General features: G+C 36.9%; 1 protein-coding gene across 2 annotated transcripts in view; it reads right to left on the bottom strand.

The window, feature by feature from the left end:
• The window catches only part of LOC105678148 (uncharacterized), a 221996-nt gene that overhangs the window by 25565 nt on the left and 176946 nt on the right, over window positions 1-19485 (bottom strand). The window contains exons 8-9 of one of the 2 annotated variants that reach the window (XM_067356375.1): window positions 13585-13753; window positions 11291-11445 (exon numbers count right to left, since the gene is read on the bottom strand). In XM_067356375.1, coding sequence (XP_067212476.1) covers window positions 11291-11445; window positions 13585-13753 — 324 coding nt within the window. Of the gene's footprint in view, window positions 1-7808; window positions 11446-13584; window positions 13754-19485 lie in introns of those variants that run through there. The other variant, XM_067356374.1, reaches the window with a different exon arrangement.

Here is a 19485-nt window from a genome sequence, read left to right as displayed (position 1 = left end):
TCACGGAGATTCCGAGATCTCCTTCACCGGTCTTAATCCCGGCATTCGTTCCGGCAGCCACCGCGAGAAAGAGCCTGGCATTTTTCAATGAAATACCACAGGAGCGGATCATAAAACTCAGGTCAGATTGCGCCAATGGCAGGCGTCGACCGTGTTAAGAACCGTCCTTCGGTGGTTTAATGATTATCCGGGAGTTCTTTTGATTCACGCAAGAAATTTTTCTTTTCCTATCTTATTTCATCGACGACTTTTTAATCTTTTCGTAGACGAAAAAGACCATAACGGACAGCCGGTTTTAACAGAAACCACGACGACACTTTTAGATGTAATATCAAGTAACGTTCTTGAAAGAGAAAATTGGACGTTCTTTAGTTCAACTTTTCAATGCCTCCACAGTTAAACAGTCGAGCAAAGAACTAAGAAGACGTAAGTCGACAGATCATTCGGCTGTTGATTATGTCGTGAAAAGCGTAAAACCACTTTGAAGCGCTCAAAGTAAGGAGGGAGAAAAAATAAAGCATAAATTTCAGATAAAAAAGATAGTGTCCTATCAGGTTTCCCTTATAATCTTGAAAAAGTGCTTGGCTCTCACATCCCAAGTCTTTCGATTTCAAATCGAAAGATTACATCTGAGGTCTCGACTGGTGGCCAGCCGGGAAATTAAATTTATGATTGACAAAGAGTCGAGTACATTTTTTATTCATTTATTATCAATAACTGTTTTATTGCCAAAATAAAAATGTAACAAATAAGATTGTACTACTGCGCAATGCGCTTTTTCGAAACTTTCTATAAATTACATTTTCGTTGCAAGGATAGAATAACTCTGCGTGGCGACAGCACAAAATACACGCTGTAACAATCCACGACAAGAGAGCAACGGTCACCGATCTGCTCGCTGTTATTCGACTCCGTTTCTCATTGCTACTTCGATTCATGCCCGTTGGATACATTTCCTGCATGCGGCGGGGGCGTTCGCCAACCCCCGGCGTCGAAGGGACAGAACTTCCTATTGGCCACTTCCTATCCCGCTAGTTCAGCGTTAGGAATTCCAATTCCCGGTGCTTGTCCTCGGCTGGCCACAAGCCGGGACCTTAGATTTAATCTTTCGATTTCGAATCGGAAGGCCTGGGTGCGAGACCCAAGCACTTTATCCAGTGTTATAGGATAGCCGAAAAATATCCGAGATACTTCGAAATGTTTTTAAATTAACTTAGTTAGTAGAGCGCCGAAATACTTCTAATTGAAAGTATAATTGGAAATTCCTTTGTATCTATTATAATTATAGAATCGTACTCGCCGACATGAAATTTTTGCACAGACGTTAAGATACTGTCATGATATAAGTAAGTTTCTGATCGATTACATTGCGCAACCAATTTATTAAAAAGATAAGATTTCAGCAGCTTAATTCTTGTAACTTATCCCGTTTTTATAGCAAACCATCAATCTTTTTCAATCGATATTCGCAATCGAAAGGTTGCGATTTTCGCATTTTTTTTTCCTCAGTGATAGATAAAGCATCTTGTTGCGACGTGTTTGCAAAATTTATTTTGATGCATAATTTACGAGAGCCGAGACATGGCCATCGCGATGACACATGGAGTGCTTAATGTCAACTTCTGGTCGTATACTTGGTGGAGATAACGGGAAGAAATTGATGATGAGGTCGTAGAAAAGGTCCGAAGATCAGCAGGGGGGCTCTATGATTTATGCTTCGATATATATCCCTCGGCTGTGTTTCATGCAGCGCGCTATTATTATAAATCTAGAAACATCCGACTACGATTTATTAGCCCACTATTTATTCCTTTCCTTTATTTACCGTTGATAACAAAAAATCAATTTCCGCAATCCACGCGATGAAATCGTAGATAACGGTTGTTGTGACGGCCACTAACAGACGTAATAATCTATTATCTTCTTCTACGCTTCTTAAATAGGTTATTCGTCACACGACAAAGGTAGTATGCGCTAAGCAAGGAGTGAGATTCCTAATTAGCAAAATAATTTCATTAGGTAGACGCTGGGCGAGGATTTTAGAACGACCTGTATATGAGACACCAATAAAGTAAAGGAAACGACGATCATTGGCTCGAAATCGAAGGTCATAGGTTGAAGCGACTTGTCGATTCGGGCTATATTTTCCGAATATATCGAGTCCATCCTATACGACACCGCGATCACGTACTAGAATTTAGTATTGCTCGCCTCCTACCTCTCGGATTCTGCGGTGGGAATCTGAAGTTGTCGACAGAAGGACCGAATTGCCACGAGAGCCACGTTCCGAAGAACCTTCGTCTCTATTACTTTACCCCGAGGTTGGGTTATTCTTAGCTCTCGGCTCTCTCTTTTGGTGGCAAAGAAATACATCAATCGTTAAATGTCTTTCACGGTCGTTTACACAATTCAAGAAAAATCGGCACTTTACACATGGACCTTTTTTATCCTTTTTCCTTCGGCAATTCCAAATTACTTTGCAGCATACACAACGAGATAAGCAACAGTAATCTAATGTCTCAAATTAACCTTTAATTACGTAGATTAAATTTAAGCGATGCAACTACAATGGTCGTAACACAATCAGCTTGATAAATGCAGGTAATTTATTGAGGTCAGCAATTAGTGAGATATTCTTTAATTATTTACTTGTAATGCAAATATAAAAGTAACAATACGTAAAATTATAAAGAAAATAATTTCAAACATTCAAAAGCATTTTTTTAATCAGATTTGTGCATTAAACATTATTGTGTAAAATTTATATGAAAGGGATATTGAATTTTCATGCCAGATAACAAAGTCTGAAAGATTGCTCCTCTTTTTCTCCAGCTGATATTATCTTGTTCTAATGCCCCAATTCAATAGCGCTTATGTCTCGCTCGACCGCCAAATTTCCTACAATATATCAATGTTATGGACGCAAAATCGATTAACAAATACGTAACGAGAAAGTGGTTGCTACCCAATTACGGTCCATATCTAACTCGAAATTAGATCGATTAATCAAGGTAGCATTTTACCGCGGCCGCGAAATTAAAGTCGCGGTAGACGTAGGAATGGAACGGAGGCTCCGTGTAATTGGCTTAAGGACATTCGGGTTGGAAATTCGGGCCCCGAGAGCGCACCTTAATGACCCAAACATTGCGCGGTTCCGAGTTGATTAGCGGCGAAGGCATTCGGGGCCGGGTGGCATTTTAATTGGTCCTGCCTAACCTTCGCTCTCGTGCACGTCTCGAGCTTACCACCCAAGTCAGAGCAGACACGAAAGAGAAATTACCGGATTACGTCATCGAGCCGCAAGGCATGGCTGTATCTTACCGTCGGACGATTTCTCATGTGGAGCCACATCTCCGGAAATGATCGAGAGAATGTCGCGTGCTTTTAGCAGCTCGTGAAATAGAATTTCATCAGGCGTAAATCTCTGATCGCAGATTCGATTATTACCGGCGTTTATTTCAGCAAATGTTTCGATAAAATCCTTTCATCGATCGATTAGGAACTTATATGTATGAATAGATTCCAAATACAAATCTGTGTGTTTGAAGGAAAATTAAATGCTTATTACAATGTATTGAACGAATTTATAAACAATCTTTTACGTGAATTTCTTTGTAGGATGTGAAATCGATATTTTGTATTACTTTAATTAAAAATTTATAAACTCTGCAACTATATAGTCGCCAATAATTTATTTGATCTTTGTTCCTCCAAAAGAAATAATAATAGCAAAATTAATGGTCCTAAAGAAAAATTTTGTTACAGACAAAAAATAAAATTTTGTTATAAATAAATGTAAAAATTTACATGTCAAAAATAAAACTTCATTAAAAATAAATAATCGCTACTTTCTACATATTACATATTAAACAACTGAGATTGATGAAAATTAATCTCATTTATCTGTATGTATTGGTTTTGGCTAATGGATTATTTATACAGACACGTTTACATGATTCATTCGATTCGTTTTGTGGATTGCCCGATTCAGTAAACTGAGTTACGCTTTGACGATCGATCAAAGCCAAAATAATTAAAACGTCGTTTAGTTAAAATCAAACTTTAACGAGATAACTGCGTTCCCGGTTGGTTGAACTTCAACATTAAAATCATTTTATGGAAAACAAAATGGAATTTTCACAATATCACGGCTTTAATTACCCCACATTCTAATTACAGTTTCGATTGTATAATTGTGTACTATATTTAATTTTATTCTTTCGTCATACATCCATGCAATATACACATTACAAAAATGAATTTTTCAGCCAACAGAAAATATTCAAAACAGTCGAGCGTAAAATTTTGATATTATATCGAATAATAATCTTACTTGACACAATTGTTACGGTTTAAAAAAAAAATGTATTAACATTATTACATTATCTGTAAAATTAAAGTTCAGTTATAAACAGTGTTCTAAATCCTTTTAAACGTTCAAAAGTAATATGTGAACACGATACTTTATTTAATTTGCCTTTAATATCAAATATTTTAATTTTTAACGTAAGAAGAGCTCGTAAATGTGTAACAAAAGAAGATTAAAACCATTTTAAAATTATTTAATTTGATATTGTTAGTTTTAGCATACATTTTCCATGATGTTGAATCGTTCATTTCGATATATTATTTTGGTTACACTAAATCATTGAAAGACATCGTGAAAGGCTTACTCCTGTGTAAAGGTTTACATGAATTCATCTTCTTGTGGTTACTTTTCCATGTTTATAGGGAACATTGTTACGAGAACAATAGAGCTAAAACTAGCTATTGAGGTACTTTCGTAAGTAATTTCCTAGGTGTACTTTGCAGCTTACGGAAGCTGCTGAATGTTTCTTGTTGTTGCAAGACTTCCCAGGAATATATGTAATTTAATAAAATTATCAGACTTCTTAATGTACAGCCTTTGTCCAAAAAATGATGAAAGGATGCTACAACAGTTCTTCTTATGCGCCACAACATTTTATTTTTTGCGCGCAGTAATTATAATTAAAACTTTATACTTCTTTACGTGATCTTAAATTTATATATAAAAAAATATGATCGAAATATAGTCAAAAAATTAAGTATTAAGTAGATTAGAATATCGTGTAAGATTTCTCAGCGGTTTGAAGCAAGTAGTTTGCAGCTTTACTTTCCTGGTCTTTGTAATACGTCCGTGAATTGCACTAAAGCATTCAACTCACTAATAATCTTAGTTACACGCCAAATCACTCGAATACGTTGACGGTGAAGTGAACAGACGGATTCAATTCGATCAATACCAGAGTATGGAATCTCTGCGGCTGACATTGTTCCTAATGCGTGACCATACCGTTTATCTCGCACTTTGGTCAATGCGAATTACCCATATGAATGCCGCGAGCAAGATGACCGCTTTAGAGCAATATGCTGAGATAACTCGCTCATTTAAGCCATATCAGGAAACAAGGAGGTTTTCAGAAGTGTGTTGATAAATCGGATAATTACATACTTCGCAAATTATTCTTTTCTTCGTATTTCGCACGATTACGAAGCTACTTCAAATTTATGATGATTTTTTTTCATTATCGACCATTCATTATACTTCAAAGGTTGGAGAACAATGAAAAGACAGCTCATATATTAGAGATAGAAAAAATATTGTTCAGTAATATTAATATGCGTTACTATCCAATTATTCGAATAAATAAGATATTAGCAAGTAGAGAACTGCCACAATTTATAATAAGTGTATAGAAAACTATTGAGTGTAAGAAGACGAACGGAAGATAACAAAATAGACTGCACTCTTGGTAAAAGGAGACAGTATCTTAGAGAAGCACGTACTGAAATCCTATATCCTTGAAAAATATTATATTCGTATACTATTATATTACAAAATAATATAACTTTCCTTAGCTGCAGAGGCCATAATTTTTATCATAAAATCTTGGGTGAATTGTAAGCTTTTTTTTTTTTGGTCAAAACTGACTACTTGAACAGCTTACAATTAAAAAAAATTTTTACAGTAATATAGAAAAAGCTCATGGACGATTCAGATTTCTTTCTGAATACGTAAAGTCTTAATATTAAAAGATCCAGAGTCTTGTTGCGCGAGTTAAAGCTCAACGTTACGACGGCGAAATCGCGTCGCGACGCTATCACGCCTCCGTGCCGCAAAGTCGTCCGTCTTGCGCGAGTGCCTTATTATGCTCGTCCGAGGTTAACGCCGTTTTTATCCCGCGCACGTGAGCCTCGGGTCAGGAAGCATTAGACGCGCTTTAACAGACGTGAGCCCGTCGCCGCCGCCGCCGCCGCTCGGAATAAAGCTCGCAAATGGACGAAAAAAGTGGTCGCGCGATAACGCGCGCTCCTTTCCCGTCAAGGTGTATTCACTGCCCTCTCCGGCGCCGCTCCCCTCCCCTTGGTCGTCCCTCCGTCAACCCCAGGTCCCCGCAGCTCACCCCATTTCCATGCCGCCGTCACATTAGACTGCTGGCATTTCCATTTCCATGAAACGTGCATCCTGCTTGTCGTCGTCGTCGTCGTTGTCGTCGTCTGCATGAGGCTGCTAACGGTGGACGACATTAAATAAATATTGCGCCTACGCGCGAGCAACGACGTTATTTACTTATGCCATTGTGCTTCCGTTATTCTCGTGATGATCGTCGGATCTATGGTGAAAAAAAAAATCCACGCGACTGGCTGCGACACCAAAATATATATGTTTGCGAACGGCTCGATGTCGATGAAAAACGAAAAATTCCGTGTTCCGTGAGAAATAATAGTCTTCTGCCGAATTTATCGGCGATGTGAATCAAAACTGGAAAGCTGAAATTTCCTATAAATTTTCCACACATTTTACCAAGCTTCCCATAGTTAGTAAAAATTCGTATTTCGCGCGCGCGTTAAGTATCTTCAAATTAATACATTTTACACATGAAAAAAAATACGAATCTTTAAGGTGATGATTGCGTGTAATGCGACATTGGATATCGAGTGACGAGAAATTTTTCTCCAAACTTCCCCTGCAAGGCGTCGCTGATTAAAGCCATTTCGAGAGATTAATTCCACGTTACTCGCGAGATTGAAGCCGCGCCATTGCATTGAGCACACTCGCGAGGAATGAAGCTGCGACACGGTCGGGGAAGATCAAAGAATATGTCTCGGAGATTATAGCAGGCGCATAAAAGATTAAGATTCCCTTGTGCCGAGTTTACTTTTGAGCAGAAGTGGCTTCGGAACGATGGCGAGCCGTTGAAAGCAGCGCGCATTATGTCCGCGAGAGGACGGAGACGGACGTCGTTCTCGTATCTTTTCTTATCTGCCACGCCTGTATCGGCGTCTGTTCATTTCGGGAACACAGATATCCCGGCGAGAAAACATCGCATTTCCTTGCGAAAAAGGGCCGTTCTTTTCCACCGCCGTCTTGGCAAACGCGCGAGTTTCGTCATGGGCCACCGAGGAAGGAGCACAATGCGCATTGTGCATTGTCGATGTATCAAAGATTTGCGCCATCGTCAGCTGCACCGTCGTCAAAACGGACGTAGTCTCTTCCCGGGCTCGAGACTGTCCTCGCTTAACGTTACTAAAAGTGCATTGATCCTGTCAAGCCAGGTACAAAACCCGTTTCCTCTGTTTCCTACGGGTTGAATGTAAATCCTATTCTTTACAATGACTTTGATACCGTGTCGAGTTTTCAGCGAAATGCAAGTCGTTTTGTGCAGATGATAACTCCATATTCTTCTCGGTACAATTTCTTGTGCATTTCATTCTGTCATTTCATTTTCTTATACTTTACGTTGTACGTCTTTCGATTTTCTAGTACAATGGTGAAGAAACGATCCTTCTTTCTGTTTTTTTTTTTTTTTTTTTTTTTTTTTTTATAAAATAGGATTTTGTGGAAATATATTGCGCCGCGTGTGTTGTGCTCTTTGCATCTCGATAATTGAGCTTTAAAGATTATTTCAGGACCCTTACTTTCAGTGAGATAATCAATGCCGCAAAAATGTAGTTACGATTTTTTTATGAAATATAATTTCGTCGTAAACATATTTGTATTATGTACGGCTAAAAGCTCGAGATCCATAAGTTGTTTATTCTTTGGTTTTCTCGATGCTTTTCTCCGCATCATCCTGTTTTCTTGTCTCACAAAGATGCATTTTAAAAATATTTTTATTTTTTCTTTTCGCTAAAATCTTTATTTTTTATTAAAAAATGCTACTAATTTAAAAAAAATAAAATTATACTTCAATCGCAAACATTATTTTTATAAATATTTGTTAATCGCGCATTAATCAATGCTGTAAGATTCGTTGTTTGCTTTCCCCGATTCTTTTTTTCTTGGTGATCACGACTAAAAGCATTAAGGATCAATGCCCTTTTATTTTCTACTAAAGAACGAGTTGCAAGAAGATTCTTGCAGCTCGTTTTTATTTTATGTAAGACATACTTCCTCAAGATGCTATTACTGGGGATTCCATCTCTACTAAAAGCTTTAAAGATTATCACTCTTTTATTTCGAAACAGAATCTTTTTTGATGAAAGTCCAATTGCGTGCATTTATCCGCGATAATACTTTATTACGAGCGCATTTTTATTATATAAAATAAAGATCTTTTCTGGCTGTAATTTGCTTTCGTTTAAACTAAAAGCTTCACAAAATTGCTTCATTTAAAAAACTAAAAGTGTAAAACTTTTTTTTTGTGACACAGTACTTTTAATTTCCATCTACACTAAAAGCTTTGAAGATCAATATCGCTGCATGTTCAAGTATTCAACACACTAGTCTGACTACACTTTATTTAGAATAAAGTGTTTCATTATAAATATATTTTGTGTTCAGGTTTTATAATATGCAATTTGCGTTTACCGTCCCATTCACGTTAATTACATATGCGTCAGTAGATTTAGTACAATTAAAGATCAAGATTAATTGTAAATTAGGATTAATTCTGCTTTTTCATTTACATTCTTCTTTTGCTTTTTTGTTACTTAAAAAAAGTATTTAATGTTAATCCAATATTAGCGTAATTCATACTGAACACTAATACATTATATTTCATATTAATGCATTACATCATAGGAGAAGTATTTTCCCTATGATGTAAGACACAAACAGAAAGAATAAATAAACGCAACTGTATCTTCTTACGAGCGCGATAGTACGTCATTCGAGCGACAGCGTACGTCTCGCGAAAATTCGAATTTCAAATGAGTTAACGCACGCGATGGAGAAGTATCTCCTTCATCTTTTCTGCACATCGTCAACTCATGCGCGATTAGATACTCGGGAATAGGTGCAATCGAGCGCGATCCAGACGATTGCGACATCGTGCGAGAGCTGCACTCGAGTCGTCGAATGGATAATGTCGCGAGAGAACATGGCCCTTCCTTTTCTCCAGGTTTCTCGCCGAGTTTTCGGTACATCTGCTAAGCGCATTACGAGATAAAGGGGAGTTTCCCGTCTTACCGATGCTCGCTGGAAAAGACGCGCGCAATACGAAGGATTTCTTCATCGTCCCTGCGTCTTAGTCGTATTACACATCGTAGACCCGCAGAACGTCAGATTAACAGCTTGTTTTATGATGCATCGTCGGGGATACGCGTGAGTGTGTTTTCATGTCCTTTGAGATTTCATCGAACATCAAAATGGTGCATACAAAATGGTGAAATTTTTCATCATCGCTGTTGTTTTTTTTTTTTTTTTGGATACATTTTTCACACGTATATGTAGTTCTTAATGAGACACTGGTAATTGGAGGAGAATATTGGAGGTAAAAATATTGTGCGTGCAATGGAAATATTTTTATCGTGTTTGTTATATTTTTCAGATTTAACTTTGTTTATTATTTAGAAATCGGAGAAGAGCTTTTCGCAAAATTTAATTGATCCATAAATCAGAAATTCTATTGCCATTTTTTTTTTTTTTTCCAAAGACGACAGAATACTCGAGACATGCATTTCGCCGAATTTGTCGTCGGGTGGTAAAGAACCGTGAAAACGGCGTTTGCTGGCGGCGCGGCGCGTGATAAAACACACAATATTTCCCTATCACGCAAACGCAGTCGGCTGAAATAAATTAAGCGTCCTCGCAAATTTTCGGAAATGCCGGCAGAGAGTCGTGCAATATAATGAAGAGCTACAGCGACATTAACATTCTACATTGCCGGAGAGAGAAAGGGCGGTCGTCGTAATGTTGCGCGCTTATGTTTCGCGCAGTTGGCGATGTGCTGTGTCCGGAAATAGCAGCGAACGAAAAACGCGCTCGTGCGGCTCAACCGTGAGTAATCACCGCGCACGAATCCCCCGCGATTTATACCTCGTTCCGTATTCCCGCCGACTCTTGCGACGAGCAAGTCCATTCAAGTTTGATAAGTAACTACGGAGCTTGCCGTGGGAACTTGCCCGACCTTTGTTCCACCGACGCGAGAATCAACGAAGATGCAAAATGCCTACGCGAGCATACCCAATCATTGTGAAACACTTGGAGAGAAATCGTTTCGTTCTCCAAAGCTTTAACCGATTGTTAATGGAAAGATAAACACGGCAAGAAAGATAAACACTATCTTTGTCTGAAGTCACTTTCTCATTCAGGGAGATAACTTTTAATTCAATTTGCTACGAGTGGAAACCGCTGTAATTACGACAAATTCAGATTCCGATCCAATAAGTGAGTCCAAGAATACTTAATGAATCACATTTCACAGATCTTAATACATTAATCGTCATAATTAACTTTGGTATCTCCGATGTTTGATGTAAGATTTCAGCATTTTACATCAATATTGCGTCTGCAGCTTTCTGTGCACACCCGCAGAATTTTATTAATCGATAAAAGCTCCGATACAAAATATTTTAACAGCGAAGAATATTTCTCTCGCCGAGCTGTGCTCCACAATTTTCCATGTAAATCTCAAGCACATGTTACGTGGAATTTATTAAAATATATACATTTCCTTTTCCGAACGATCGAAGTAACTTCGACTTCCGGCGAAGTTTGACAGATTTTCACGTAATCGTTCGTTTGGAGATTGGAAATGTACGTGTGTAAAAGGCTGGCGCTTCGATTGCAGAAATTGTTAAGCGGACAGACTGCGAGAACGGACTTGGGGATGGAAAGGGGACGTTCAGTCGATCAAATTTCAAAATCGTTAATCCATAGCGCTCGTGCAGATTTTCGAAAGTCTTTTGGACCAGAACTGAGAAAACTGCGTTCCGCTTGGATAAGTAATGACCGATGTGCCGGCGAAATCTCTCTCCTTTCTCTCCAGGATAGGGAAAAGCTGTAACGACGGCACACACGTGTGCACGTAAAGGACGTACTCACCGTTGAGAACGTGGACCGCGATGGTGGTCTTGGCTTTGCCGGGGACCATGCAGCTATAGTTCCCGGCGTGCCTGGGACTGGCTCTCTCCACGATGAGGGTACTGACAATCACGAGGATCTCCTTGCCCGCCGAGATCTCCGTCGTTCTGTTCTCGCTGGAAAACGAAATCGTGCCGTGAGTTTCTGTCGAGTTCACATATCGCGTTGACACACAGGCAAAATTCTGCGCGAATGTACAGGTTTTCCTATATATTTGGTTACGAGAATTCTTTCATTATTTCGAAATCGATTTTGCTGCAGCGCCAAAATTTCATTGGGTGCTATTTTATTTTTAAATCTAACAGATTTTGTTTCAAGCTTAAATGTTATTTTTTCTCTTTAGATCTCAACTTATATTTCCATTTCACTTTTTATATTTCAAGTTGAATAAAAATTAAGATTCCTATATTAGCAGTTCTAAAACTTAATTTCTTAATCGTTTCTAATTTAGAGACATGACATCAGAAAGTTCAGTCTTACGAAATCGTAGATCTAATTCGGAACACCTTGTATATATATTAACATTATCGTCGAGTGGTTAAGAGAGAGAGAGAAACGGAAGTGATTTCGTCGAGTGGACGCTGTTACGGGAATTTCTCCCGAGTCTCCTGCATGTAGATTTTGACTAGGCGTTGTCTGTAGATTTAATCAAGAAGCTTATTCAGAGACTCGACAACAAATTTATTAGGTGGCAAACTTTTTCTTCCGACGCGCTCGATTTCTAAAAATAAATGTATTTCCACGTATTTGAAAATACTTGAAAAGGACAAGGAAAAATATCTCCTTGATTTTTGCACAAATAAGATATTTGGAAAATTGAAGTTTATATTTGTCAATCACACTTGATCGTGTAAAATTATTTTTTTCAGAATTTATAATCAAGTCTTTCTCGCAAGTTTAGAAACATGATATCGCAATGAAATAATTATAAAAGCATTTGTAAAAAGTAAAAGTTATTAGAATTTTACTTGCAGAAAGTCTAACGTGAAGAAAGAGAAATGTTAGATCAGAAATCTTCTTTAAAACCTGATATGGAATATTATTATACATAACATTGTACCGTTCAGACAGTACCTCTATTCTCTGATCTCTATTCATATGTTTCTTCGTAAATTTGATATCGAAGAGCTATCGATATGGAGTGTTTATAGAGTATGCAAGAATATTCGTTCCCATGTGGGGGAGAAATTGTAGGAACTGTAAAATAGGGCACGATCGTTTGCATCGAACGTGAATATTCACGTATATTTCAAGCGTGTATTGTAACGCTTTATTGCTTCAAATTTCTAATAGAAAATCTATATAATATAATACAGGTCGTTAATTTTGATATATGAATATAACTTTTTTTATAAATATTTTATAATTACATTAAAAAGCCGCTATATGTTTTGTAAAATGTCTGTATTTAGATTTCATATGCATTAAAAATGTGGCCAAAAATTAAATTACGGCGCAATCTTTTATCGGCTCACGTACAAGAATAATACTTATGCGGGATTTTTAGATATTCTCGCTACCCCTCATTCAAAAGCAGAAAGAAGAGAACAAAAGGTCGAGAAAACGATGGAAGGAGAAGCCTTCGCTCCTTTCGGGAATGTAGATTTCAAGCAAACCTCGAGGCACTTACGTATTCCAGTTTTGTCGCGATCCGATAATTTAATTAAAAACCTGCTTTACGCCAGAACTGCAGCAGAATCATTCCGGAGAAAGCTGCAAGACGTCGTTTCTTTCCGTTCCCGATACCGATGCAGACTGCGTTCTTGTACTTTTTTAATCGTTTACGACGAAGAAATTCGCGATCTGATATCATCGATTTTTATTTCTTGCCAGTAATATATTTTGCGTTGAGAAACTGCTGTCTATCACAGATTTAAAGCATATTTAAAGCCTACGAATGTAAGGAACATTGATTTCAATCTTTTTAAAACTTCTGATATGCAGATTACATTTTTAACCGATTTTGGCAAAAAAAGATTCACGATCTTCGTGCAATTTCCTCTCATTTAACGTTAAATGGAGTATAAATATGACACAAAAATATTTTTTTTTATTTATGTACAAATAAATAACACTAAGAAATTATACAAAAGAGCTGTAAATAGAGTGTCTGGACTAACGCCGCAATGGTCTATGCGCCACGCGTGGTTTCCGGAAAGCAGCGTAACGACTTATCGTAAGCGATCGCAACTGTCGCGTCTGAATCGGGAACGAACGGTCGCAATACGGGACAATGGTTCGCTTCGAGCACTTACCTAACATCTTCGGCGAGCGTCTCATCTCCCCTAGTCCAAACGACAGACTCGTTCAGCGATTCGAGCACGTCTCTCGCCTCGCACCTGAGCCTGAGGATACTGCCAGCCTTCAGATGCCTCTCCTTGGAAACTATACGTCCGGAATCGTCGCTGATCGTCAGAGTTGGCGCTGCAACATAGACCAGAACACACAATTGCTTCACTCGGTCGCCGTTCGGATTTTCTCCAACTATTTGGTGCGAGCAGTAAATTCTCGCATAAGTTTAAATCAAAATGAAACATTCGTATAGTACAAGAGGAAGTTGAGGGAAATAATTCCTTATTAATAGGCAGTATAGTTATTTAATGTCTATTTATATATATATATATATCAGTCAATAATCTGTGCAGTTTGAACTTAAATTAAATTTTAAAAAAGCACATAAGAATATTCAAATAAATAAATTCAATATAATTTTTCTCTATAATTTTGCCCTAAACTTAGAAAGAGAGCAAATGATAAAGTTTTTATATAAATACTACCACAAAGGTTTTCCTAAAATGTCTTGAATCAAAGACAAAAAATTGGAGCATGGATATTTTTGTGTAAAATTCAAAGATTGGAGGATCTTTTAATCATTCATACTTTTTTTCAACTGTCTATCTTTTCTCTCTCTTTCTCTCCCTCTCTCTCGTGCTTCGTTAAATACTCGCAATATTTATATCAAAAGACACGTTCATGAATCGTAAAATTGTAATACACGGTTTTACCTATGCTTATATATAGTATATGTATAATCCAGTGTTTAATCTTGATGCAAGATTGAACTTAAAATATGTATATACTCTTTCTCAATAATTTATTCTCAGAAAATTATTCATTTGTTCTCATATATTCCAAAAATAATAAATATAGATATATTCATTTATTAAAATAAACTTGGCAAATATGAATTCTTTTAATATGTTTAATGCATTTATTTGAAGCCGAAAACTGTAAAGAATATGTAAAAAAGTGACGAATCTCTTTGAATATTTTTCAATTTAAAGATCAAGTACAAGTGCTATGGTTATTGCTTCTCTGGAAAATATCGTAATAACAATTTGAGCGCAAGATTTGACTCAATTTTTCCGTTCGAATAACGGTGCAAATACGAAATATATTCCAATATATCCCAAAAATGTCCAGCATAGTTGCAATAAGAATGAAATATATCGATATGCTGTTTCATATGAATGAAAGCGATACGTATAAAAAAAAATTCACTGTAGGTATATTTTTATCCTGAATACTCTTTATTCACAGGATAAAAGCGTGTACAGCTATACATTAACATGTAACATCTGGAATCATCTATTTCCGCTCCAGTTAGACGAGCGCGAAGGTAAAATGCGTCAACCTGCGGTTACATTGTATCACCCATATCGATAAAAGCTGGCCATAAAAAGCTGTCCATCATGGCGGACATTCGCTCACGCGCAATTTTTCATGCGAAAGAATCGAGAATGGACTGTTCGTGACCAGATGCGTAAACGCGTCTCGGAAATATGTTTACCGGTTCGGCTTTCCTCTCAGTTCGCAAAGATCTAACACGTTCGTGGGAATAAAGTCTCGCAAGCGGAGAATCGCGAGCGAGCCCGTTGTTAAAATTCAGTGCGCCCAACAACGATTCTCAAGTCGGCTGCTATGCAAATTTGATGATACCACTCGCTCGATATCTCTCTCATGCTTTATCCGATCGTTTTTGTCCCGTCTACGTGTTATCGGTGCTTGTAAGTTACACGCTATGAACGCCAATTGATGGTATATATATAATATGACACTAAAATGGTTATAATAGAATCTCACGATAATCTCCATTTTTTCTGAAGATTTTCAGAGAACTTAAAAAAATAATTATTTAATGCTGCAAAAATTTCAAAATTCTTGAAATTAAAAAATTAAATTATATAGAATTTATTTATAATTAAATAATCTCAAATATCTTTAAATTTTTAGAATAGCTTATTTGATTATTATTTTCGACTTAAATTTTACCATTTTGTTTTATGAAAAAAAATATTCGTATCTCGTTAAACTGTGTCTTAAAGCGAGTCTACTATTTGTCTCAATGCAGAAATTATGATAAATTATATTGTTTTCTCATACATAAAATTACATCAAGCATCGAAAAATGAAGTTATTGAAATAATTGTTTTAGAATATTATACGTTGTGAACTCTCTTTCTTGGATATAAATTCAAGCTTGAGATTGACTATTTAATATTTTTCAGAGATAATCAGTTTAAGAATTGGACACTAAACATGAATATTAAAAGAAAAATTTCCAACAATTCTTTATAATTTTAATAACTTCGCAATGAAAAATCGCGAAAAGATTCCATCGAGCTTTCTATTTTCCATTTAAGTGGATAGGAACGCTTTGAGTGCGGTACGTAAAGCTCCTTTTAGGAAATAAATAATCTGCTTTAATTAAATCAAGGAATCTTAAATTTTATGTATTTTCTATATTATTACGTTATTTTATCAATTCCCTCTAATTGAATTATAAAACAAAAATACTAATACGAACATAAACGGTTCTGTGTGCAGCGAATATATCAAGATCAAAACTTTTGAAAAAGCAGCTGAATAGTTTATCGAAGATAATTGAATGTAATCGTGTCAGTTACACAAGTTGCAGTATAATGCTTTGAACGCACTTGCTGAAACACTCGAGCAATCCTTTGATTAATATCCGCGATACCGGGGACGGCGAAACCACTTAAGGTGAAATGAAACTGTCAGGCAGAAAGTTCAACTCAATACATGAGTATCTTTGTGCAGTAAAACCGAGAATTCAAAAGTTAAAGGGACTCTGTGAAATGTGCTTTAACTGTTTGGTGCTCTTTGGCAGTTAGATTGGCCTTATATTACGCGCTTGATATTTCTCATCACACGTATAACTTATGAAGTATATTGATCTATGCAGATTTTTGTTTGACGTGCACAGATTAGATTAATTAATAAGCGAAACAAGTAGATAGAAAAGTAGTTAAACATAAACATTTTATATAATCTGAAGATATTTAAATTTTGTAACATTCCGAAGATTTCACAATGATCGAATACTTTCGAGAGGATTAAATATGTATAGGCAAAGTCACGCATAACTTATAAATTTAGTAATGCCACGGGTTTTCGATCATAGAATGTCAAAACGGAAGATTCATTGAATGATATTGACAAAGGACAATCGAAAAACATGTTAATGCAAACACATTTGACGAGCGGTGGACCCGAATAGCGGGAGATACGATAAATGTCTTTGCATAATAAGATACATAGATGGATCACTTAGATGGGCGGGGCGGACAATTCATCATGTCACTCGCATTCACCAAAAACCCCCGTTTGATCGATCGCGACGTATTAGAGATAAATAATTAATGTACATGCAATTATCGAGAGCTTGCTGACGATTTAATAGCAATTTTTTAAATAAAGTAAATGCAAAACATTTATTAACAATTCTAAAGACATTTTGATGTCAATGCTTTTTACAAATAATTAATTATCGTTAATTGATACAAGAACTGTCAATATATAAAAAATTTTTAAATACACTTGAATTTGACTATTTGGAAAAAAAAACTGTGACTGCTTCTCAATAAAAACATTGATCGAGTAAATAAAACCCTCAATCTTTTAGAACGATATTGAAACGAATTTAAATGAAGAACAAGTTTATCGCAAAAAGAAATCATCTCTCGTTTACTTCGACACAATCGCGGTATGATTACGTAGGCTACATTTGGCGTTCTTTTCGAGGACGGTGTCTGTAATGACCAAGTAATTGCATCTCGGCTCGGATCGTGCATCCAGTGCGCGGATTCAATTTTCGAGCTGCTGATTAACGCTCGCATACCGCGTTCCGAATCTCATCCCGCGAACAGTCTCCGTGCGAACGACGGCTGTCATTCTCACTCGCCGATAGTTGCGGGAACTACTACCACTCACAGTCGGTCACGGGCCCCTTTTTTAAGCTTAAGTAATTACGTAACATCCGGCTCTGAAGTCGCCGGCGTTTTCTAACTTGCTTCATGTTAGAAGCTTGGCGGGATATCGACAGCTCGGCCTGCGCGTGAGCGTTTTCGGGCTATTCTCCTTTCCCGATGAGAACAGACGCTGTGGAATTCGATGGAGAATTTAATCCAGCTCTGAACGGAATTGAGGTAGAAAAAGATTGAGTGAGTGAGAGAGAGAGAGAGAGAGAGAGTGGGGGAGATCGGCGGAAGAACGGCGCGCGCGTCCGTAATTTCTTTTCGCGGATCATTTTTTAAGCTCCTTTGGGACGGATAGTTAGAGAGGAAAAGGGCGACGAATGCGGAGGTGGGCAATCGGTCGCTTGCTCTTCCCGGGGGAAACGCCAAAGTCGAAGTTGCCGGAAGGGTAGTATTATTTAAATTGGATTCCGCGATTTCCGCGCGACTTCGATCTGCCATCCGCAGTCGAACTTCGTCACTTTTTCGTTCCCACGAGTTTACGCGCCGCTTATTAAAATCCCTCGCAGCTGGAGTGGAGCAGATTTCGGAGAGACATTTAAGGAAATGCAAGCGCCAGCACGATTTATCCGGGACTTTGAGTCTCGCTCAAAACATAAGAATCGCAGAAGGATGTTTAAAAGACGTCTGAAAAACGTCATAATCTTTCGACGATCCTCTTTTACATCTTTTTTACGCAATGGATGAGACAAAAGAGTTTAAAATCCTTTTAAATCCGATATTTTACATAAAACTATTTCAGACGATACAAAAGCGATATTTGATAAATTACAAACATGGATTGATAATTTAATGGAAACTCCATTACAAAATTAAAAACGACTTTTAAGAAGCTTGTACAGTTCTCATCAGCTTAATCGAGATTGCAGTGAAGCGCAAAACCAACGAAAATGTTTGCAGTTGTCGTCTATTCCGATCGAATAAAATCGAGATTTTCTTTTTCTAGATGCTGCTGCGAGACAGACGCGCCGAAAAAATTGTGCTAATAGTACCAATGATAAATTAGGATATTAAAATATTGCGATGTTAAATCGTTCTATCTCATGCAAGTTGCATTAGTTATTTCTGCACAGTCAGTCTTCATTCGTGCCTTCAACGTGATTAAATCTGCGACTATCCATTAAACGAAATGGATTTTGCGCCAAGTTGATCGCACACCTGGCGCTTGCATTGTACTCGCACGACTCTTTTTCCACATTTCCAGCGTCCATATGTCAGGTGAGGTGGAAATTATGAAATACCTCCCCTCAAGCGTCGTTCGATATCTTCATATTGTTCGATATTGTCAAGTAATATTTTATTACTGATTTTTCAGTATTTCCGTCCGAATGACTTTTCAGCCAATTGCATTCATCGAGTGAAACGCCAATACGCATATTTTGACATAAAATTATTAATTAAATTCTAATTAAATTAAATTTGTAAAAACATCTTTATATTTTATATAAAATATTTTAAATATTTATTTTCTCTTTTCAATACAGTGTCTGAATTTTACCTGCCAATTGAATGATCAATTGGCAAGCATAAAATTCGGGACTCGTCAATCATTGTTTATCTTCTTGTAAATTTTCCTTCATAAAAATGTATAACTTCGCTTAAAATAATTTACAAAAATTTTGAATAAAGATAATTTTTATGTAAAAAAAATACTTCGAAAAATATTCTTGACAAATTGTTGAATATACTTTTAGTGATATTTAAAAGTCAAGTTATAAATACCGAAATTCATGAATATTAAAAACAATCTTTTAATTAAATTAAAATCGATATTTATGCAATATGAATATTCATCCACATTAGTGATGCAAAGTGCGTGTCATCGATGCATCCTGTGACAAATGTATGCTTATAGATTAACTACAGATACAATGAATA

This window comes from Linepithema humile, chromosome 5 (genome assembly GCF_040581485.1).
Source record: "Linepithema humile isolate Giens D197 chromosome 5, Lhum_UNIL_v1.0, whole genome shotgun sequence".
Classification (NCBI taxonomy): Eukaryota; Metazoa; Arthropoda; class Insecta; order Hymenoptera; family Formicidae; genus Linepithema; species Linepithema humile.
This window is presented reverse-complemented; position numbering and strand designations above follow the sequence as displayed.